The 25,296-nt window shown below is 40.2% G+C and overlaps 1 protein-coding gene across 1 annotated transcript in view; it reads right to left on the minus strand.

Moving 5' to 3' along the window:
* Positions 1-4,213: 4,213 nt before the first annotated feature.
* The window catches only part of cacna1ha (calcium channel, voltage-dependent, T type, alpha 1H subunit a), a 191,218-nt gene continuing 170,135 nt past the window's right edge, over positions 4,214-25,296 (minus strand). The window contains exons 28-38 of the mRNA XM_055223851.1: positions 24,661-24,812; positions 24,472-24,581; positions 22,015-22,148; positions 20,694-20,764; positions 17,818-17,896; positions 16,274-16,395; positions 13,597-13,755; positions 13,370-13,510; positions 11,382-11,541; positions 8,549-8,703; positions 4,214-8,456 (exon numbers count right to left, since the gene is read on the minus strand). Coding sequence (XP_055079826.1) covers positions 7,104-8,456; positions 8,549-8,703; positions 11,382-11,541; positions 13,370-13,510; positions 13,597-13,755; positions 16,274-16,395; positions 17,818-17,896; positions 20,694-20,764; positions 22,015-22,148; positions 24,472-24,581; positions 24,661-24,812 — 2,636 coding nt within the window. The 3' untranslated portion in view covers positions 4,214-7,103. The remainder of the gene's footprint in view (positions 8,457-8,548; positions 8,704-11,381; positions 11,542-13,369; positions 13,511-13,596; positions 13,756-16,273; positions 16,396-17,817; positions 17,897-20,693; positions 20,765-22,014; positions 22,149-24,471; positions 24,582-24,660; positions 24,813-25,296) is intronic.

The raw sequence follows: 25,296 nt of genomic DNA on the forward strand, positions 1-25,296 counted from the left end.
GCAGTGGCGTTCTTGTGTACGCCTCATCTATGTCCTGTGTTAAAACCAAAAACTGTTGAGAAAATCTGTGCCTTTTTCCTACTTCCACAGGCACTTTCACTGTCCTCTGTCCTCTGCCAGTTTAAGAAAACCAGCTTAACCTGCCATATTATGATATTACCATTTGGGGAAACTTTGTAGCTGGTTTCTCACATGAAGTTTTGACAAATAAACTCTTTCTCGACCCATTTGTCTCACGTGGTTCACTGCTTCATGAGGTTTCATCTCACCATCACTCGCTAACTGATTATAAGTGAATTGTTGGACATTTTAACTCACCCATGTCGTCTGCCTTAGGTGTTTCAGCCAAATGAGTCCCCGGGCAGACAGAGCGTCTTAAGAAGGTTCCGGGGCAGACCACTGTGTGCTGAGGAGGAGGGGTGTCGGATATTTTAGATTTTTGTGTGTCTAATTTGTGTTCACTGTTAAAACGGATAAATTAAACGTAGAGATTTACTTTAACAAACATTTTAATTGAATAAATTTGTAGACTGTTTGGTTAGAGGTGACGTTTGACAATATTGATGGATGTTCGGAAACTTCCCTGTGCTGCAGAGTGAGCTCAGCCAATCAGGGAGGAGCTCTATAAAAGGAGCAAACCCCAGTCTGTTGAAGTGGAGGGTTTCTGTGTTTTTGTGAGTATTTTTGGTGTTGGTGTTGGTGTTGGTGTTGGTGTTGGTGTTGGTGTTGGTGTTGGTGTTGGTGTTGGTGTTGGTGTTGGTGTTGGTGTTGGTGTTGGTGTTGGTGTTGGTGTTGGTGTTGGTGTTGGTGTTGGTGTTGGTGTTGGTGTTGGTGTTGGTGTTGGTGTTGGTGTTGGTGTTGGTGTTGGTGCAATTTCAAGCTGAGCAATGATATATCCATGGAGACCAGCTGAGGGAGGATCCTTCATGTAATAAAGTTACATAGTGCATCATTAAGTGAAAGTCCAGTTATGTCTTTGCGTTTTAAGAACTTTGTTTTAGTGTAAAATATGAATCAATTATGAATATTTTACGATTCTTTATTACAATATGTGAATAAAACTCACTTTTTAAAGGTTCTATATTGCACAAAATTGACTCTTGTGAGATTTTAACCACAAAACATAAGTCCAGGTCTGTTTTTGATGAGGAAACAACAACATAACAGCGAAAGTGAAAGTATCGTAATATGAGCCTTTAATTCTAAACTAAAAAGAATAATTAATAAATTGTAGAGCCAGTGATGTCACAGTAATACTCAAAGTGTGCACACACAAAATGACCAACTTTGTAGATTTTTACTTCTGCAAAATATGGCCTAAAGTTTTACGACAGTTCATCATATTGTAACAAACTGTTATTTTAAAGACCCTAAAAATAATTTTACAGTGCTTTTCCCCTTTATGATGACTTTTACCTCTTGCAGAAGTGTGATACTGAGGCTGAGTTCACATTTCAAATACACAAATACACGAATACACGAATACACGAATAGATATAGACACAGAGGTTTTACACCAGATCAAAACAAAGCCAACAGAGCCATCTAGTGGTGACTGACAGAACATGCACAGAAATCTTATTTATTCTTCATTTAATTGATCAGACTTAAAAGGATGAAATATTTACCACAGTTTTACATCAAGTAAGTTACAGTTTGTGGAAAAAAAAAAGTTGAGAAGAAAAGTAGGAAACAAAAATACAGGAAATGGCCCAGAGTGTTTTTATTTATGGAAATTTACACATTTTCAGACCGAGCTTTTGTTTAACAAGGTAAAGGTCAGACATTTTTATTTGTCTAATCATAACTATTGTGTCATTTACAAGTTGTGTCATAGTTTAGACCAAAAAACGAAAAAAAAAAACAAAACCTGGCTGATTCAGTTTTTTTTTTGTTTTTTTTGTGTTGTTTTTGTTGTTTTTTTTTTAGATTTTAGCACAAATCTTCATCAAAATCAATACGACCTATGAAAATATGTGTAAACAATATTTTATTATTTAAGTACAGTACTTTAATACTTTTACTTTACTTTACCTTGAGTATTATTCTGCTCCAGTATCTGTACTTTTACTTAAGTTACTTCCACGACTGAATACCTTACAGTTACAGTTACTCAGAGTATTTTGAACATGTATTTTCCGTGTGTTTTCAGTGCTGCATCTAGAAGACAAAGACTGAGATGTATTTTATGCTTGAATATTGTTAAACACATTAAAATATTGTATTTTTTGACCAGAATAAACGTAATTCAAGTCAAATATTTAGTCTAAATTATGAAGAGGGCGGACGAGTGATGAGAAGTAAAGGTTAGATATGGACAAGAGTAATGTTTAAATTTATTTCTTCAGTCTTTTCAAACTGACTCTTTCACCATGAGCTTCATCTGCTCTGACGTCATAAACTTCCCCTGTGATAAAACAGAGACAGAGTTTGTCCTCATGACCGTCTCACGTCCTCTGAGGCTCCACACGTCTCTGTCCTGGAGGAAACGCTCCTCTTCATCGAGTTTGTGCCGTTTCAATGATGTAAATGATGAAACAGAAGGTTGGACTCATTGAAACAGGACGATTAAAAAGTAACAAACACAAACATGATTTCAAAATAAAGCTTTATTAAAGGTTTAACTGTTAAACAAACGAAAAGAACCATTAAGAAGAAAACATGATGCCGTTTGGAGGAAATTGTAAATAAACAATCTCATCTGCACATTATTAATTTACATTTTTGTTCTTCTTCCATCATCCTTCTTTCATCATTTAAAATCAAACGTGTTGATTCTTGTTCAGATCTTTCTCTTCCTCTGTCCCTCCTCTTCCTCATCACATGTGACGTGTGTTTAACTTTACATTTTCTTACATTTCTGAAGTGTCTGTTTGTTCCAGAGTCACATGTTTCAAAGACGCCACAGGTGAAAAAAACACCTGGACACACGACCTTTAAAGGGACAGTACGTAACTTTCTGGATGTGTGTGTCACCTACATGATTCTATGGAGCAGGATGAGGTTTATGTCACACTGTGGAATATTCCAGCCAAAGGAAGAATATTTCCATGACAACAAGCAGCAGGAGGCCCTCCAGGCCAAATAAGAGTCAGGTTTGTGGAGATGCGAGCCGCTCACACCGAGGACACAAGAACAGGACGAGGACAGGCTTTAACCCGATGACCTTTTGAGGCCTTTTACACTACTTTTTTATCATTTTTGACACTTAAATTACATTTTCATTTCTCATATTAGACATATTCAGATGATTTTTCATGACCAACATTACTCTGACATATTTTTTAAAAATCTCTTTGAAATTTTGTTTATTACATTATTGGATTTGCAGATTTTGTGTTCTGCTGTTCTGCCCTTTTACACTCTTCTTTTTGAGGACTACAAAATAATAGTAAATAATGTGTTTGTCCAACTTAACTGTTATTCAACTTCACTTCTGTCGAAAAAACTCTATTTGAAAAAAAAAAAGTCTGTTTTTTTGTTGCTTCTTTTCCTTCTGCTAAAGGATAAAAAGCACATTTCAGTTCAAATATTTGAGTGGATTCTTGGTGAACATTAAATCTGTTGTTTTGGGTTAAACTGAGACACATATTTAACCTTTCGTCTTCACCTCTGATCCATCTGTGAGTCTTAGAGTGCCCCCTACAGGCCAGAGAAGAAAATACTCTTTACACAAATAATCTCACTACAGTCAAACTTTTACGTGTCTTTACGACGTGATAAACGCTACATTTTTGTCGTCTTTTATTCTTTCTACCTGGACTTTGCTGCTGTGATGAGATTCAGAGCTTCTCCCGACATTAAAGTCTAATTAGGAAACTTAAAAAACGTCGAAAAGAAGAATTGAGTAGCTCCTGTGGTTCAAACACCGAAGAGGAACTAAACACCTGAACTCCACCCACAACCACAGTATGGATGAATGTTCTGCTGCTCACTCCGGGCCCAGATGAACATTTTCTGTTAATTTTTCCTGTAGAAAATCTGATGTGGAGTTATAAATAGGAGATAAATGATGAATAAGCCCCGATTCGAACAGATGTGTTAGTTTCATTTCGCTCCAAACCAGACAGACATAAGGCGACTTGGACGAGCAGCAAAACGTCTTCCCTCTAAAACTTTTTATCCAATTGACAACTGATTTTTTTCTTTTTCTCTTATAAACCTGTAAAAAAGAAACAGCCCACACCGTTTTTCATAAATAAAAAACTGATTTTTTTTTTTTATTTGACAGGGAAACATCCTTCAGGACAACAGTTGATCATTACACAATAGTTAGCAACAATACGTAATGCGGAAGTCCCAAGTTTGTGTGTGTTTTGGTGTGTGTTTGTGTGTGTTTGTGTTTGTGTGTGTGGCCCCCCTCCCCCCGTCTTATTGCAGACACAGTCCTCCCAGCGCACACACACACACGAGGCTCGGGGGGGGTCCGAGGTCGGGGGGCCTGGCCAAATAATGATCAGATATTCAAATTAAAATCATCTAATTTTATCGATTTGTGCGACAGTTTGAAGAATCCTGCCACCGATACTTTTATAATGTTTCAGTCTTGTTAAAAAAAGGGCGTATAGGCTACTCCTACTTCAAATATACAGCAGTTAATTAGCATCACCATTGACAAGTTTAGAGCGCTTGGATCAAAAAGAGTTAAATAGTGTCAGTTCCCAAGAAAATAGACCTGACAAATTTCTCACTAAAAAACAAACTCATCCCCGGTAAACCGAATGACCACCCGGTATTGCAAAGGACGTTAAACAAGTGGGAAACTGGAATCGGTTACAAATTCTTCAAGCCCAGTGCAAGTAGGTAGTCGGTCTATAAACGGGGACCTCTGAAAATGCAAGTATCAAAATCTCCAAAACATCCAGATCCTTCCCAAAAGTTTTTTTTTTTTTAATACAACATGCAATTTATAGTCAAAAGAGTTTCCTCAAAAAACATGATGGAGAGATCCAGAGATCAGTGAGAACAATTATGCAATCACTCGACCGAGCTGTGGATGTGTGGATATGACAGACGCTCTCCTGATCGACTCAAGTGTTCAAACGTTGGACTGTCTGAGTGGGAAGTGAAGACGAGACAGCAGTTAAAGCGCACGCCGTGGACAGAGTGTGTGCGTCTGTGTGTGTCTGTGTATGTGTGGGTGTGTGTGCGAGTGTGTGTGCCCAGGGGAGGGGGAGCAGAGCTTTCATGGCGCTTCATGACGAGCCCTTTGTGGTCTGCCCTGGTCTCTTACACATCTATAAAGTTCGTCTAAATGACACAGTTGAGGCGTGATCGTGTTGAATGACACAGTTCAGTCTGATCGTGTGATTCTGTTGTTTGGCTGCTGCTCTGAGAGGAAGCTCATGAACGTGATAAAGCTCATGGAAAACAGCCAATAAAAGTGTCTCCTGCACCTCACACGCCTCTGGTTTACTGCGCCGCCGCACATAACAGCATAAATAAATTAAACTCTTCCTATGCTTGTATATAAATATATATCATATATAGTTTGATAAATATTGGGATGTCAGTTGTTCCTTGCACACGTCCCTGCACTACAGGTGATGTGGTTGTATTGTCAAAGCACTTTGGTGGTGCTCAGAGGGCTGAGCACCTGTGTAGGTGAGTTCAGACGCTGTCCCAGCAGCGGCCTTTGCAAAGGGACTCTGGACCTCATGCACTACAGGACTGTACACTTGTGCTGTGCTCGGATAAAGGTATGGCTTATTAGACATTCTTGTCATTCATACATATGAGGATGGATATGTAGGAAACTGCAGTGTTCATGCATGCTAAAGGAACAGCAGGATGACAGAGTGAGCAGAGATGTACCAGCAGAGTGTCCTCGCCACAGTCATGCCTCTGCAGCCACGCACAGCTCAAATACCTGCAGTGAGTCTGCAGTAAGGTCTATATCATACACAGTAGTCTACCGCTCACAGCTAAATGTAGCATCCAGCTAACTAGGTTTCCACAAGTATAGTATTATTATTGCACTCTGGCTACACATATTCAATAGTTTGGTTGTCTTAAGATGTACAAAAACACTTAGTGGTGTCAAAGATGATCCGACTTCAGCAGCTTCAGAGAGAGGCTCAGTGACATGAACACAACCAATGCACGATGGGCCTACAATGCTTTATTACAGCAAAGGACTTCAATCTGTCCAACCCGCTGAGGTCTGGAGACTCAAACAATATTGAGCTAAAAAGGCTGTGACTAGACACAATATCATAGAATTACTCTGTATTAATATGAACATAGATTAACTTGAATATGGGAAATCTTTAGCGTCACTGAGCCGCACCTCCCGTCTGATCCAGAGCTCGGATACACAGAAATGGGACAGTACAGCTACAGAAAAGACCCCTGCATGTCCTGTGGTTTTCAAATATAGAAAAATAAAAGCCTTCTCTTAAACCTCAGCTCTCCTGTCTGAGAGACTTGGACTCCCTTCTCTCGCTTTTTTTGAAATGAAACATACATTCACGTAAGGACAACAGAGGATAAACAAGCAACTTGAAATTCAAATTTGTGTGCAAAAACATGTTAGATTTCTATAAAAATATGTGCATATGGATAGAGCTATTTTAATCTCACCAAATACAGTATTTTCTTCTTATTTACACTGCACAGATCCCCAGATAAACAAAGTCTACAGCTGTGTCCTGCTCCCTGTGTGTTGTCCAAACACTCCTGCTCTGATCAATGTGATCCAGGAGCCCAGGGCGGCAGAGCACCTGTAGGACACCTCAAGTTGCATATCCCACATTTCCCCCACGCCGCTCATTAAATGTCATCGATTATCAGCCAGACGCTGCTTCCTGATTGGCTCGCGTGGGTAGAGACAGTGTGTCAAGATTAAAAAAAAAACAATACAAATGAAAACTTTGGCTACGGAGTTAGGTGGCTTCAGTTCTGGTGCAAACTTATTAGCGTTACTCCAAAATGCACCGTATACAGTGGATGCTGTCACCAGTACAGCATTAGTGGTTTTGTAGTTCTTCAAAAATCCTTCTCTTCTCCACATATAAAAAGTCCTAATTGTAACTGTTAAAACAAAAGTCCCAGCCGCTCCACCATCATGTCCGAGGTCGGTGGACTTCCTGAAGGCCCCCCGGTCACTGGGCAGTCCTGCGGTTCTTAGCACTGAACCCTGGGCTGCTCCTCAGTCTGTTGTCAAAGGGAGAGGAGCAGGTGGGACTGTCGCCGTCTGACAGACCAGGCTGCAGACCGCTCATGTAGCGCGTCTGCGGCTGGTCGAAGCTGAACTGCGGCAGAGAGCTGTAGTCCCCCGGGTGAGGAGAGCGTCGGGGCGATGGGCTCTGGCCACAGGGCATAGCACCCAGAGGTGCCCGGGGCTGGATAAATATGTTTGGGCTGATGGGGATGTGTGTCGCTGTGATCCCATGAGGAGGGGGCAGGGAGGGGCTGTGTGTCGGAGTGTTGCCTGCAGAGGGCGCCAGAGTGTGGCTCGGAGAATGCACTTGTAGAGGTCTGTGGAGGGGGGACAGGGGGGGCTGGGCGTCTGTACAGGCCTCCTGTGTCTGAGTGTGAGGGCTCAGGTCGTATGAGGGCGTTCTCCTCCGCAGCAGCATGCTGCAGTCAGACAGTTTGGGAGGAGAGGCTGAAGGAGCAGGCTCCCTCTCCGGAGGCGGGTGGATGGAGATACAGGGAGGACTGAGCTTCTTCTTCCTGTGCCCCCCTCCCACAGACTGCACTCGCACGGGGCCCTTCTCCGGCCGCTGCCTCTGCTCTGGAGCCTCATCACTGGTAAAGATCAGCTGAGGGAGGCACACCTCGATGGAGTGTCGCCGCTGGTCATCAGGGAAACCGGCCGACAGCGTTTTACCCAGGAAGCACTGGTTTTCGGTGCTAAAGCCCTTCTTTAGGTCGCGCTCCTTAGTGTCAGCGAGCAGATTGAGCGTGCTCCGTGACGCCTGGGTGGGGGGGAGGGAAGGGACAGGGGCGATTGGGGCGGGGTCAGACTCGTGACAGAAGGGCGGGGCATAAGGAGACAGTGAGTGGCTCCTACATGTCCTCCCTGTAGGGTCAGGCCCCGCCTCCTCTCTCCACTGACGGCAGGCTGTACTCGTGATGTGGCACACCTCCTCGTCCGCTGGGTCCCGCGTGTCCACCACGGGCCTGGGCCGACGCAGGCTGGGCGGCCGCAGGGGCAGGCGGGGAGAGGGCGGAGGAGGGAGGAGCCGGGCGGGGGAGCAGGGAGGAGGGGGGAGGGACGAGGGAGAGGACAGAAGAGCGGGGACAGGAGAGCAGACGGGAGACGGAGAGGAGGGAGGGAGCGCCAGAGAGGAGGGAGAGGGCGGGGGCAGAGCGGAGGGTGAGGAAGGAGGAGGGGGGGGGAGGGGAGAGGGAGTGCTCGGCTGAGGGGGCAGAGGAGGAACACGTGGGGGATTGGGCCTCTCCTGGTGCTCCGAACTATGGAACTCCACCGAATCCACTTTGACGGCAACCTGCAAAGGAAAGAGAAAAAGATGGAAGAGTTACGGAAAAGTGAAGTACAGAAGGATGAAATAAAGTAGAAAACGGTCCGTCTTGTCCTCACCTGTCTGCACAGAGCTCGGGGGGAGGGGCTCGGGTTAGGCGGGGCGATGCGGGGCGGGGCCAGGGGGGGGCTCGGCTGGTGGAGGGGGGACACGTCGGGGACTTGGAGCAGACTGCGCCTCTCACACGGCTGGGAGTGGACCGAGGTCACCGAGCCTGAGATAAGAACATTAGATCATCAGCCTCCTGTGTTTGTAGAGTTAACGAGCAGCAGAGGTGGGCGGGACTTGACTTTTGACTTGACTTTTGAATATATTTGTACTTTTCAGACATCAAACTGTTACTTCTACTTGAGTAATGTATGTTCTAGTAGTAGCATTTTGGTTGATTAAGTTTACAAGTGATCAAATCTTTACATTTACAGTATTAAATGATGTTGATATTTGTGTTTCTAGCCTCATTCTTTGACATTTTTATGGCACATCCTTTGAAAATACGAAAATTTTCTCCTTCTATTCACATTAACTTCACATTATAAATCAGATGTTATGTCCGGTTACTCTTACTTTGTGCTTCTATTATACATTTTTCTTAAGTAACAACACTCTCACGCCCTGACAAACACAGTATTTGTCTAATCTACCCACCTCTCATTGTACATATCCATTAAAACACACTCAGATTGATCTAAAGCGTCGTTATGTAGCCGACATCTCATGCATGATGTTTAAACTACATGCATTTGGCCTTTAACTACAGGATAACAGCATTATTCAGTATCCACAACCACTTTTGTCTGTTCTAAAGCCAACACTTTATCTTGGCATTATGGGAAAGTATAATTGTTTTGCATGAAAAGGTATAAAAAAACGACCTTTCATGTTTTTATTTCAACTATAGGCCATAATCCAAATAAAGTGTGGTCTGGGTTTGCAGGAAATTAGTGGATTAAGAGTTCAAATGTTGATCTGAAATCCTGGTTAAAATATAAATGTACTCTAAAGGTACACTTTTCAGGTGGAGGGTCTGCCACCTGCCTGTTTCCATGGAGATGTTGTTGCTCGGTCTGGAATGTTCCCCAAAGCAGCATTAACACTGTTTTTTTAAGATTCAAAATTTTTAAAAAAATCGTAAATCTTTGTGTTTTTTGGCAATAAAAACATCAAATTGAACAAATGCAAGATAGAAAGATAGAAGTTTAATGCTATACTGCAGACTGTTCTAGAATAAGCAATAACGTCACCATGGCGATTAACACACGTTGGTTCTCTCATCAGAAATATTACGTAGTGCACCTTTAGGGTCGTGTACTGTGCAAAACTGACTCTTATGAGCTTTAAGTCGTGTTCTAATGCTGTTACGTCGTCAAAAACAGACCTGGAGTTGTGTTTTGTTTCATTTTCACATGTTTGAGTCACTTTATTATGAGTCTGTAACATCTCCAAAGCTCAAAATGCTCCGTTCCACCTTGTGATGTCATCAAGTTTTGCTTTTTTTTTTTTTTTTTTAAGTTAACACTCTACTTTTACCTTTAGTTAAGTAAAGATCGGAAACTCCAGAGCTGAAATGACCCAAATGATTCGAGAAATGAAGGTGTGTGGAGTTTAAAAACACAGCGGAGCACTTCCTGTGTCACCACATGATGACATCACAAGGTGGAACAGAGTGTTTCCTGTTTGAGAGAAGAGCTCAGCCTAAATCTGCAGGTGTGTTTGTGCGTTAAACATGTGTGAATGAAACAAAAAACACAACTCCAGGTCTGTTTGTGATGAGGAAACAACATTAGAGCATAGATCAGAGAATAGAGTAATGTGAGATTTAAATATGCAAAGTAAATGGTGAGATCTAACTTTTTAAGCATTGTGTGATATTGTAACCAGGATCTCCAGGCAGAATTCATAGTCAAGCCTATGCAAATTCTATGCAACAGGAAAAGGTCATATCAGTTTTCATATCAGTGCAAAGTGCAGAGCTCTAACTGTTCAGTTCTGTCACAAATCAAACTCAAATCCACAAACGTGTAAATTAAACGTTTTGCTTTTCGGTTGTGGCTCTGCAGTTTGTCCGTGTCGTATTGCAGGGTCATAGGGGGCTGTGCAGATGAGCTGTGTGAAGTATTTGTTCACATGTTTCAGCTCATCCTGCTGTAGTACCTTTGACAGAGGCTGTGATGGGCCTGTGCTACAGTCTGACTGCACACAGGACAGTGGTGTCAGTGCAAACGCCTAATTCAGACTTTTAAACCAAAAAAACACACACTGAAGTGCTTCCCAACCAATGAGTAATGGACAATTGTTTTATACTACAGGTATTCATCAAAGATATACATATCTACTTTACTTTACTGAAGTATTTACCCTCTTAAGTCAATTATCAGACACAATATGCTACTTTAACCTTTAAAACGCTGCTGTTGAACGAACAAGAATGCAATAAATACCTCTGAATAGTTCAAAGTATAAAAAAAATTAAGATAAAAAAAAAAACAAAAAAAAAAACGCGTGTGTCCTGGCTATAAAAGATAAAGCTGCACCTACTTGTCTCCATGGAGATGTTCTCACTGTTCTTATAATGTTCCAGTGTATAATAACCGTATCTCAACAGGCAGGTCACAGGTCAGATCTGTCCTCAGAAGAATTCATGTTTCTAATCCTATTTTTAAATTTTTGCATAAAGACATCCATAACTGAACAAATGCAAGAAGTGTTGAATTTAATGCCATACTGCGGAGCTTTCCAAACAAAAGCAACTTCATGGAGACAAGTAGACGAGCAAAGTTCCTGAAGGGGTCACTGCTCTACTGGTTGGGAAGCACACAGATGTTATAATATGAACAGTACATTTATTATTAAAAATGTGCTTTGTTTTTATCGTTCTTTAAATCAGAGCTGTACCCGCGTGCTGAGGACTCTGCTCCACCTCCTCCAGAGGGTAGGGGGCGCTGGCGGGACGCACAGGTCTGAACATGTAGCTGTCGTTGGGCAAAGAGTGCATCCTGGACACGGACATCTTTGTGGAGGAGGGGTCCTGCTCCTTGTAGTGCACCTCGTCCTCCTGCAGGGGGAGACACAGACGTACAGATTTGAACACTGCTCCTGTGTGGGACTGTCTGGAGTCAAACTGAGTCACGTTTTAAAGCGTATTACCATTTTCAAACGTAAAAATGGGCATTACATTTGCCAACTGTATCGTTATTTGCAACAGAAAACAAAAATCTAAAAAATTATATAGTGAACATAACTATAGAAAACATGTTATTCTTTTGTCTGCTCTACAATCTATAAACTATGACACAATGAAGAATCTGAGCACCAATCCAACTTTTTCATTTCCGATGCCATTGATACCTTGAGTTTTATTATCTGCCAACAACTGATATTAAAAAAATACTAGGGTAGGTACTGAGAAAGACATTTTATATCCGTCAAATCACATTTATTTACTACAAACTTGATCCGATGGTGTTATTTATCCAGCAAGTAACTGTTGAACGGCTTTGTGTGAATAAAATATTGTAGGCCAACATTAGCTAGTGTGGACAATATATAAATGTAATATTGCTTATTTTCTTACAAAGGTGTAAAACGTTGTGTGTTCCCTGCAGCCGTGGCCGTACATCACCCCCACTCTGGGTTTTATAGAACAATGATTCAATCACATTGTTCGATTGTGCTTTAAATTTCTGTTAACTCCCACTCTTCAAGTAATATAAAAGATTGGTGCAAGCTCAACTTCTTCAGACTCTGTTAGACCCTGTTGGACTCTCTTGGACTCTCTTGGACTCTCTTGGACTCTCTTGGACTCTCTTGGACTCTCTTGGACTCTCTTGGACTCCCTTGGACTCCCTTGGACTCCCTTGGACTCTCTTGGACTCTCTTGGACTCTGTTAGACTCTCTTAGACTCTCTTAGACTCTCTTAGACTCTCTTAGACTCTGTAAGACTCTGTTAGACTCTGTTAGACTCTCTTGGACTCTCTTGGACTCTCTTGGACTCTCTTGGACTCTCTTGGACTCTCTTGGACTCTCTTGGACTCTCTTGGACTCTCTTGGACTCTCTTGGACTCTCTTGGACTCTCTTGGACTCTCTTGGACTCTCTTGGACTCTCTTGGACTCTGTTAGACTCTGTTAGACTCTGTTAGACTCTGTTAGACTCTGTTAGACTCTGTTAGACTTTCTTAGACTCTGTTGGACTCTGTTGGACTCTGTTGGACTCTCTTGGACTCTCTTGGACTCTCTTGGACTCTCTTGGACTCTGTTGGACTCTGTTGGACTCTCTTAGACTCTCTTAGACTCTGTGAGACTCTCTTAGACCCTGTAACCTGACAGTATCACTGTAACTGACATTAAAGATGTACAGAACGATCCCTGTGTCTCTGTGTCAGTTCTTCATGAAACAGAACAGAAACTGACACTAGTAAACAGCACAGATCCAATAATAACTTCCAGTGTCGGTCGATACTCAATGCCAGTATCGGTGCATCCCTAGTCTGGACATTTTAAATAGCAATATCGATTTAAAACAACTTAATAAAAGAAACAAGGTTAAGGCTTTTATATGTATCTATTAAAACCTAAATTAAATAACTAGAAATGAAGATTATACATATGATTTTGAGTCACAGTAGTGCACATCATTTTCAATTATTACATTTTTTTATCTGAATTTACACACGGTCTTAGGGGTGGACGATCTGCCGAAAAACAACAGTATCACGGTTTAGATTTTATTACGTTAGTACATTTATACTACGGACATCTGCTTTTCTGATATTTCACACTTTTGCAATTAGTTAAGAGAAAATTTTGTGGATCTTCACCAAAACAGCAGATCGTCGCAGGGATAACATCACCGTTTAAACATTTGTGAGCAGTTTCTTTTACCTCTTCTGGAGAATTTGGACACGGCCCGATGTAGGTCCCTCCCACTGAGCTGTTATTGGACCCGGTGCTCGCCCGTCGCTGGTTCTCTAGCGCCATCTCCAGCTCAATCTCCGCATCTATCTCTGCGTCCTCCTTCGCCTCCTGCAAAAGACAACACAAAACATTCAACACCCAGTCTCTATAACTTACTTTACCCACTTTTTTGTCTTGTTTTTTCTTTTTTTGACCTTGTTGCTTTCCTCTAAGTGCTTCATTAAAACAGCCACGACCACGTTGACGAGGACAAACTGAGCCATGAGCACAAACGTCACGAAGTAAATGGGAGAGACGAGGGGCAGGTAGGGCAGGCAGTTCAACTCTTCAGGGAGACATTCTCGCAGCGTGTCCTGAACAGACAAGAAAAAAACACTTGAAAAGAAGAATTTAGAGTAACTTACACTATCGAAAGTGGGAAAACGTTGCAAAAACAAATCACTTTTAACTGATTTAACCTTTGTAACTTCTTTGGTGGATGATCAATCACATTTTTGCCTTTTGTAGCGACGAATAAGAACGTAGGCTACTCAAAACTCGTCAATACCTCAAATCAAAATTAAAAGCAATTTAAACAGATTTAAAGATGCAGTATGTAACGTTTCTAATAGACAGTCTGTTTGACTAAAATGTTCCACAGTTTTTAATTATTTATTTGTTTTATATCTGCATTTTCCTCCTTTAATGTTAATTTTATGATGATTATTTACGTTTTGATTTGTTGTATTGTGATTTTAACATCTTTCTTTTTCTGTAAAACACTTTGAATTACCTTGTGTATGAATTGTGCTGTACAAATAAACTTTCCTTGCCTTATTGGTCAAAATTACTGTAACTTTCCTCCATGGAGAGAGGTGACTTTAATGCTATACTGTTGAACATTCTAACCAAAGCAATAACATCCCCATGGAGACGCCTTCTTGTCTCAAAGTTACACAGCGATGCACCTTTAAAATCAACATTTTAACACTGAAATTCTTCCAAACATCAGAAATATCCCTCAGTTTTGTGCATATCTGTTTTACGTCATTACGGCCTGAAAAAAATATCTGGATTAGTTTCCGACGCCGTCCCGCTAACACGCCTTTGATATTCTGTGTTCGGTAAAAGCTACAGCGCTAACAAAGCTAAGCCTCATAATGACTGAATAATTGGTTTTGGAGGTCGTCAAGGTCTCTGTGGCTCAGATAGGATAATCTTTGTCTTCATTTACATCGTTGCACTCTAATGGAACGGTATATATTCTGTGCTCTTATAGGTTTGAAATAAAACAAACTAAAACTTCAACTAAACCTGTGCTGATGTCCCTTAACCTGCAGATAATCAATCAATCAATCAAACTTTATTTCTATAGAACCTTCCAACTACCAAAGCTGCCCAAAGTGCTGTACAACATTAAAAACACGATTAAAAACAAGATAAAGGACATGTACAAGTTTCTCTTATTCTCAGTACTGTATTTTCTAAAGCACATATGTCAAACTCAAGGCCCGGGGGCAAAATGCGGCCCGTCACACCATTTTATGTGGCCCACGACAAGGTGAATTAAAACGTATGACTGTCTAAAATGTCAGTTTATCAAGAGATACGCAGTTACACAGACATATTTTTACATCTATGCAAATTTGAGCGCAACCATTTTGCTGATGTGGCCCTCGGTGAAATTGAGTTTGACAGCCCTGTAGAGTTTAAGTCGCGTTTTTTTTTTTTTTTTAATAGTTTGGCCGGGGGTGCGACTTATATTCCACGTATAAGTTTGTCTGAGTATAAGTCGCATCTGAGTATTTAATTTCACATCTTCGTCACACTGGCAACCTGACATCCGCATTTTTTTTCTTCATTATTATGCATTTTTTGACTTATACTCCGGAAAATACGGAATATGGACATAAACAGCTTGGTCATCATGTTCAATGTTTTTGTAATTAACAATAAATCAGCGTTACAATTGTCATCAGCGAGAGGAATATTTGATTTGAACATGACACAGATACGCTAAATATTTATTAAAATCTTCTATTAAAATTAGGCTCAGGCAATTTGTAACTGAGAGACAATGCAGATTAAGTGGGGAAATGGTGTTTCTACCCCATTTAGTGTCAGACAAGGAGGAGTTTTGTCCCCAGTTTTGTTCAATTTGTATCTAAATGAACTGTCAACAAAGCTCCAAACTGTAAAACTGTGCGGCTGGAAATCTTATCCTGAATCATTTAATGTCTGCAGGACCAAAGAAGATAAACACATGAGAGGTCCTGTTTTTACCCGTCGAGTGTTGTGTTCAAGGTCACAGCTAAAGTTAAATATCTTGGGCGTATCATCAGTGCGGACACGGCAGAGGATGATGATATTTATACACAACGCGGGATGTTGTTGCTCGAGCTGATAATCTTATGTTCAAGTTTGGTTCATGCTCTGATGATGGAAAGCTGATGTTGTTTAAATTATTACAGAAAAAGCCAGTCTCCGGACGCCGCAGGTGGACTATACTGACGCTTTACGGGTGCTCTTTGCGGGTGCTCTTGAGGAGGACGAGCGCGACAGAAATGTTTGTCACTGCACGAACACTAAGAACTTGAATGTACAGCTTTATCTGCAGGTTTAATAAGTCAGAAAATGAAAAAATAGTGTCTCTCACGAACATAAGATTCAGTCCAAGATGCGGAGACACTGGTGCGGTTGTCTCTTTAAAAAACGTAGATGTTACCGTTTTTATCGTCACTGTCCCTTTCTGTTTTTAAAAATGGACCGTGAATCCGAAATTAAGATGAATTGAATTGAATAACTCTGGTTAAAACTAGAATCAGTCGACAGGAATTAATGTAAAGTTCAACGTAATGTCCCAAAACGCACAAAAACCACGTGTAACCGTACTTTCATAATCCCGTTCCAGTTGTCTCCCGTGGACACCCGGAACAGCGTGAGAAAGGCCATCCCGAAGTTCTCGAAGGTGGCGTGCCGGCTCAAGCCCTCGCACGGGTTACGCTCGCTGCACTCTGTAGGAATAAACAAAACAAAAAAACAGTGAAAACAAATGCGGTGTCGGTGTAAAATGCGGTGAGTATGTGCACAAAGTCACAGAATGTTTACGTAGAGCTGAGCGTTATGGTCGTTTGAATGTGACAGAGGAGGATAGAGTCTCAGGGCGAGTTTGACAGAGCGTCCCTGAGGTGGTTTAAGGCTTCACAACAGCCAAAAGCACTTGTCTTGTGAATGTTCAACGGTCACTCAGGACAAGTACAGGCCTTGGGTTATTTTTAGTTTGAGTTTTATTCTATTTTTATCACAAAAGACGCAGAGGAAGTCCATCAAACTAACTTAATATTGTTAGTTATGGTTTGGGGTTTTCTCTCTAAACATAAGAGCGTCATAAGAACATTTAAAGCATTAGGATTAGACCATTTTGCTTAACAATTCAACTTTTTTTGTTATAGTTTGTAATTAAAGAGGCTCTGCGCATTTTTTTTTCCATTTACTTGAGCTAAATTTAACCCAGTGCAGGTATTTAGTAAAAACAGCTCTAAAATTAGACAACTGTGTGCTGTCCGTGTCTAATTGTAAAGTGTTTTACTGTCCAAAAATCAGGAAAATTTCACTTTTAGCATGCTAGTTATGGTCAGGTTTATCTTAATTCAAAACTCCAATGCTCAGAATGTGTTGGGAAAGTCTGGAAAAACCGTTGCAAACTGAATGAATTAGCTTTGTTTTCATGTTTTGAGTGTCAACACAGACATAAAACATAATAAAAAGTGAATTGTCATCATACTGAATAGATTAAAAGTGCTGTACCTGATTTTTACTGCTTTAAAAAACATGAAAAACTGAAAAATTTAAACTTTACCGTGGTCTAAAGTTGTTCCTCACTTATCGTATGCATCCAGAGCAGCCTAATTATCCACCATGATGAGTTTATAAGTGTTTTTCACAACTTTCAGAGACCAGCACAGTATCGCTAACACCAACTAGCATGCTAACTACACACATCTTGATTAGCAGACGTTACATGCAGACAGCTCACAGCAGACTTACTTTAACCTCAAGAGCTCAAATATGTGACAAAAAACTTGGTTCAGGGCCTTTAAATCCACCGTGTGCTTGTCCTGACCGGGCTGTGGTGTCAAAAACGTTGGACAAAGTGTGTGTTCAAGTGTGTGTTCAAACTCGACACGGTTTTGTTCTTGTTTCGTCGTATTTTAGTCCTGATGAAGACTTGGTTTGGTCCTGGTTTAGTTCTTATTCTGCTACTTGTAATTATCGCCGCCTTGAACCCTTTTTTGCTTTTTCAGCATATATATGTATGTGTATATGTGTGTGCGTGTGTGTGTAGGTGTGTGTGTGGGGGGGTGTGCGTGTGTGTGTGTAGGTGTGTGTGCGTGTGTGTGTGATATTGTGTATTTGTGTTACTTTCTCAGACTGACCCAGTTTGCCAAACAGCTCCACTCCCAGTGCAGCGTAGATGAAGAACAGCAGCATGAAGAGAAGACCAAGATTCCCCACCTGGAAAAAAAACACATGTTAATACTACTACTATTACTACTACTACTACCACTACCACTACCTCCAATACTACTAATACTACTACCAATAATACTAGTACTATCTCCAATAATACAACTATGAATCACTACTAACTTTCATACTACTACTTCTACCTCAAATACTACTAACTCCAGTAAAACTACTACTATTACTACCTCCAGTAAAAGTACTACTGCCAATTACTACTTCCAGTAAAACTACTACTACCACTACCTCCAATACTACTAATACTACTACCAATAATACTAGTACTATCTCCAATAATACAACTATGAATCGCTACTACCTTTAATACTACTACTTCTACTACCACAAATACTACTAACGCCAGTAAAACTACTACTATTACTATAGCAACAATTATTGCAATAGCAACTGCTTACTCCAGTAAAATGAATACTACCACTACCACTAACTTGTACCTGCAGTAAAACTACTACTACTACCACCACCACTTCCACCTCAGATACCAAAATTACTACTACATCTACATCAGCAAGTAGTAGTACCAGCAGTAGTAGTGGTAATACTCTTGGTATTTGAGGTAGTTGTCCTATAGCAGATGGTATGGGTAGTAGTATTGGTACTGATGATAGCACGAGTAGCTGTACTGCTATTCAAAACAAAATACATGATAATATCTGTGTTGCCTGTTAATCCTCGTGTACTGAGCTGTGAAGTACAGTCCGGTCTCCAGGGAACAGGACGCACTAGGACACATTATGTAGGATTCATAATCTTTACCACAACATGTTTTTTATGGACTGCACCTGCAAATACTCGAAATACTCTTGTGACATGATCGTTTTAGGTTTATGATGAAAGTACAAGACGCACAAAATTATCTACCTGTAGCTCTCAGTGCAGGAAAATATTCTTTTTAACACCAGTTTGTCCACTGCAGGTAGAAATAAGCAACTCTGAAGTACTTTGATACTAAAGCCTTGATACTCAAAACCATTTTTTACATATGTTTTAGAAAATAAATGACATTTTCAACACAAAATAATAGCAGTGTCTTTAGTTGCTTTCCTCTCCACCCTGTACTCACCTGAAGTTGTATTTGGACTGATTCGTGCGTGTTTGAGCATCTTTACTCGCTTATTTTCAAGACGCCATATTGCCGATTAAGTCCCGTTTCACCGCTATTTTGTGCCCACTGCTCTCTACTTACTTACATTCTCCGATTTTATTTTCTTAAACGGTAAAACGTGCAGGATTCGACAGTGTTGCGTAGTAGTTTTTGGCACAAATGGAACAAAAAATCCGCTGCTCGCTGCCATGATCAGCAGATGTCTATTGGAAGTGGCGACTCTTCGTTGTGTTGACATTTACGGCGGCGGCGGCGGCGTCTCATATTGGACTCTGTAGTTTTCTAATGTGAAGCTGAGCAGACTTTTATGAAGTAATTTTAGGTGAATATTGTTTAAAATGTGCAAATGTGTCAATATCCCAAATTCGTCCTTGTGTTTCCACGCTGTCTTTCCCCCTCCCTTCTGTACTGAGGAACTGGGCGGAGACTCTGACCCCGCCCATTACACACCTGCAGCCCATGAGCGATCAAGCCTCCACCTTTACCGCACAAAGGGACTGAGGATTCTACAAACTCCGCCAGATCGTCCGTGTATCCGTCCGTGGTACAGTTCTGCTCGGCTGAGTCTAGTTTTCGTGCGTATGTTCTCCGTACTCAGCTGTTTTTTCTCGTTTTTCGCTAGATCCCGCTCCTTGGAACGATCCTGCACCTCCGCCTCCGCCCCAGCTCTCCTCGACTGGTACGAGCACCTCAGCCTCTGACCCCGCTACCTACGGCCTCACTCTCTACTATTTGCTCCGTCAGTCTACATTTACATTTCCATGTTTGTAAATAAATTCTCTCCAACTTTTTTATCCCGAGTCTGTATCTTTGATCCCCCAAACATTACGACAAAATGATAATATAATGATCCATGGATGTCAAAGATTATAGCTCTATAGTAGACACAAGCACAATAGATCATCTTTAATATTATCTTTAATATTAATATAACTCATAAAAGTCCTGATTTGATTGAGAAGATTCTAAGTTTATTAAATTTTGCCCCATTTATGCAATTTTCCCATTTTAATGCTTGTTAAAATCTAGTTTTCATGCTAATTTTAGTACTAATTAGTATCTGGGATTGTGTTTTATCCCCCTCATATTTGAATAGCATATATTTAAACATGAACCTATCCAGACACGGCAAGTAGAAACACTGCTATAACCTGACACAAATATATTTAATATTTTGTGTAGATAAATGTTTTGAGCGTATTAAAAAAATAATAATAAATTCAAATTCATGCCAATTAATATGTGTATCAGTTTTTGTGGTCCAGAAATTAGCTTTTAAAAAATAAAGAAAATATTATCTAACAATTTCTTTTAGATTTTTGGGATTTTAACAAACCTTTGCCAGACAATAAATAAATAAATAAATAAATACAAATACATCTTGAAAATGTCCAATCATTCCATATTTAACAAGTAAAATAATAACTTAAACTTATAAATCTTGTTGCATAATTAAGCCCTCAAACCTAAACCGATCCAAAAACATCTGTGCAGAAACGTCGCATCATAAATCCATTTGTTGGTTTGTTACGTGGACGGAGATGACGACGTGAGTGAAGCATTTATAAAGACACATAAATGTTTTACGTGGTGACATTTTGAACAAATATCCTCCACAAAAGGAGCATGAATAAAACAAGACGTGCTGCTCTGATTGTTTACCTGTGGGAGCGCCTGCATGACGGTGTCCAACAGGGATCTCATGCCTTTAGCCATTTTTAGGAGCTTCAGCACTGCAACACACACAACGGGACAAACACAACACAATTACACACAGTTACACACAATTATAATCATATGGACTCACTTTAGATTATCATTTTAACTTCAAACAAACTCCAAGCTCTAGTCCTATAAACAAATTAATTTTCAAGGTAGATAAGAAAAATCAGTCAGGTTTTACTATTTTTTGTTTGTGGTTTAAGCAAAATTATTAGACAAGTTTAAAGGTGCATTATGTAACTTTTGTCTGTGTCACCCTTCAGTCGTCCAGGTCTGATCCATCGTAAAAGACAAAAGTAAAATCTGTCAACTGGACAAAAAGTTGTTGGAGTGAAGATGTTTTGCTGCTCATCCAAACTGCTTCTTCAGTTCTGGCTCACTCTGTTGTTCTCTTTGTTTCCTTTGTTTGCTTTGGGTCTAATGGTGGAATTATAGATGGTGGAAAGGTGATGTCTCAGGCCCCCATTCCTGTTTAAAGGAGGATTGTCTTTCCTCACAAAAACAGCTTCTTTAACTCTCCTCTCAAACCATTTCTTTCCTCAGGCTCAGGTCTGAACCTCGCTGTCTTTGAGATGTAGATGAACAGCAGACTGTGGTCCTGAGCTGCTCTTTCAACCATTTTAGAGACAATTTTTAACTCCTCTTTTTCTCTTGAAGTTAAATAACAAAAATTAGACAACTCCCAAAGTAAATCTAATTTAGAGTAATAAAAAAAACAAACCAAAACTAGTCAAAACTACTGGAGAAATGCAGAAATAATTCAAGCTAGCTAGATTAGATTTATTTTCCCAATAATAATAATTAATTTTATTTTATGGCACCTTTCAAGACATTCAAGAACACTTCACTTTACAATACGAAATTCAAATAGCAAAATAAAAATGACAGCGTGAATTGCAGTGTATATATAAACGTTTTACCGCATCACATCTTTACCTCGTGTTCTCAAGCAAAATTAATTGACCATGATGTAAGGCAAGACAATTGAAAAAAGGGTTTTTGTGAAAATTTCAAAGTCAGCGTTTTTTTTTCTTGAAATACGATTTGACGACTGAAATAGGAACATTTTGGAAAAACATCAAAACAAGACCAAAAAAGCTGCACAAACTGAACAAATCAAAACTACTTAAAATATATTTTGTTTTGAAGCTTCATCTTGAAACTGGAGAATCACATAATTAATTCAAGACTTTTTTTGTTGTATTTTTTTTTGTATAGATAAACAGTTGCAGAAAGACTTAGAAAACTAGAGCGTCCTCACCTCGAGCGATCCGGAGCACTCTCATGATCCTGATGATGGTCGGGTTTATGGGCAGAGCTGCGTTCATTTTCAGCTCCTCCAGGGTGATGCCCATGATGGACAAAGCCACGATGGCAATGTCCAACTGATTCCACCTAGATTTAAAAACAAAAACATGTCGTCACTTGTTTTGGAAGAAGGTGTAAGTGCTTCTTCAGTTCACCGTCTTCTTTTTATTTGAGTTAAGTTTAGATTAAAGTTTCTGTATCACACGCCTCCAGTGAAAATTGTCTAAAAAAGTTCTGTTATAATACTTTTACTTCATCAAAAACATATCTGAAGTTGTGTTTTGTTACATTCACACATGTTTGAGTAACTTTATTATTAGTCTGTCTACATCTCCAAAGCTCAAAATGCTCCGTTCCACCTTGTGATGTCATCAAGTGGTAGTTTTCAAGTTAACAGCTTCTTTTACTTTTAGTTCAGTACAGATTAGGTTTTGTAGGGCTGAAATGATCCAAATGATTCTAGAAACGAAGGTGTGCGGAGTTTAAAAACGCAGTAAAGCACTTCCTGTATCACCACATGATGACATCACAAGGTGGAACAGAGTGTTTTCTGTTTGAGAGAAGATGCAGAAGTTGTGTGTTAAATGTGTGAATGAAACAAAACAAAACTCCAGGTGGGTGTGTGCTAAAAAATGGAAAGATTGACGGATCGTGATCTAAACTTTGGTCTCGCTTGTTTAAATCTGCACAATTTGACAAAAAAAGGTCTAGCGCTCCTTCCCTCTGCCTCTCGTGTGTGAGGTCCTGTCTGCCTCCCTCGCTTTAATCCTCACCTTACGTCCTTTCTTTCTCTCCTCTGCTGCTTCTTGTCATTATAAGCCAAGTTACAGAAAGTAAACAACTATTTTCTCAGTGTTTGAGTGAAGCTTAAGACCCTGTTTACAGCACGGACACTGCACATGTTTCTGCAGAAAGCTGTAAACAACACATTCCAAACTTTAAATGTGGATTTCTCTGGAATTATTGGTCCTATCAACACGAAATAAAAACTATAATGACCCTGACACCCTGTTATTGATGCTTGAAGTCCACCTGTCTATGTTTTCAATAAGACAGAAGATTGAATTACAGAAAAACCCACGTAAGAGAATGGGAATTTCTCCATATAAAAATCGCCACAGATGTGTTTTCTGGAGGATAAGTCTCTACTGCCCCCTGATTTCACAGTGAACATGTACGTTTTGGCGCTGGCTGGTTTTATTGTGGCCGCCAGACTAATTCTGAGGGTCTGGAAAAGCCCCCCACAGGTCGAGGACTGGTTTAGACTGATGACAGAGAGCGCTGCATTTGAAAGACTGATCCAGGACAAAACCAACAGGACATGGACTCACTTTTTTGTCATTTGTGGGGAGTAATAGTTCTGCTGAAATGGCTGTAATGTGGTATTGCAAAGACTGATCGATTAATGTGATCAGTTGTCACGCGTTTTGTTTGTTTTTTGGTCTTAAATTGAAAATAAAAAAGCTTTAATGACAAAAAAAGATAGAAGATTGAATTGAAAATCGAGATCATCTATTTTTCCTGTCTCGCCCAGTCCATATTTTTGATGATGAAACAACATTATACATAACACAGATCAGAAAAAAAAGCATAATGTGGGGCTTTTAATAGACATCCCACTCACCTAAGCTTAGACCATTAGTGCCTGGTAAAACCTGGCACTAATGGAAGACAAAAACTCTCTGATCTGACTGTCATTGATACGTAATAGTTTAAACTGCAAACGGTCTGACTCTAGATGAATATGTGCAGCGCTTTTGATTCAACTTCTCCACATTATCGATCTGGACGGCTCTCACTGAAATGACTGATCAAGTTGAGAAAAGCACAGACACGTTCCCTCTGCACATTTTTCACAAACTAAATAATCTATATTCCTGCTAAAATAGGCTGAAGTTTGTCTGTCGGCGTCATCATGTTTGTTTTGGTTCGTTTGGAAGCTTCACCTTTGGTTTCGCCCAAACCACAACGCTAATCTATTATGATGGGCACAATCGCAAAAAGCTGAGGTCTGGCCAGATGGATTCTAGGTCACTGTATTACTAAAATATGAATGTTACTCAAATCAAGTTCAAATATGACGAGTTTGAGTAATCATTTTTTGCCAGCTAATGTCAAACAGTGCAGAAAACACATGGAAACTGGGGCAATTGGTGCATATTGGTTCTATTAAACTCTTTTTATATGTTTTTTCAGACTTTAACAGGAAGATAAAGTTATTAATCCAACATCAAAAAGCTCAAATTTTCCCCAAAACTGGTTTAATACTAATATTTTGGGCAGTTGACGCCTGTTTCCTTTGGAGTTTACGCATGTTTACAACAGCAACTAGAATCAACATGGCGGCAGGTGGCAAAAAAAACCAACAATATTTGATCTAATTTGCTTGGAGAAAATGTAAAGAACAAACCTGTCTTTAAAAAAACGCTGTATACCAAAAGCCACAAGTTTAAGCAGGGCCTCAACGACGAAGATGCACGTGAACACATAGTTGCAATACTTCAGAACTTCCTCCAAATACTGCAAAAATAAACAATACTTCATCAAGCTTTCACACGAAGTACATTAGCAGAATTAGCTTATGACGCTAAGTGTTTACCTGTGGCTGGTTGTAGTGCTCGATGCTCATGGTGAAGACGTTAATGCAGATGATGAAGGTGATGAAGAGGTCCAGGTAGTGGCTGGTGCACAGGGTGTGGATGGAGAGGCGGACGGGGGAGTAGTCTGCGTAGTACGGTCTCTGCTTAGCCTCTGCGGAGTAAAGTTAAACAGTCAAAAATACATTTAAAAGAACAATAATAACGTGGATTTGAACCCATGCGTGGCGAGTATGCATGGTTAGCTCTCTGTTAGCGTAAGATGAAAGTGGAGTTTTGTACATGCTAATGGCTGCATACAGTGGAAGCGTATGAGAACATGAGAGACGCAGCTTTAAATCTGGAAAAATGAAGCTTAAATTCAACTGTATCACTGTAAATTACATGCGTTGTACCCAATTTTTAGCATCCAAGCTAGTTCAGCGCACATTGTTTGCAGTCTAAACCTATTTCTCACTGTTCTAACTCATTACGAACACCCTGATTATTCACCACGATGAGTTTACAAGCACTTTTCACAACTTTTCACAACTTTTACAACTTTTTAGAGGCCAGATTTGTGACCCATAACAGCTCATTTTACTCAATTACATGGATAAAAATCAGGTAGAGCCCGTTTAAAGTGATGTTTATATGAA

This window comes from Periophthalmus magnuspinnatus, chromosome 8 (assembly GCF_009829125.3).
Source record: "Periophthalmus magnuspinnatus isolate fPerMag1 chromosome 8, fPerMag1.2.pri, whole genome shotgun sequence".
Taxonomy (NCBI): Eukaryota; Metazoa; Chordata; class Actinopteri; order Gobiiformes; family Gobiidae; genus Periophthalmus; species Periophthalmus magnuspinnatus.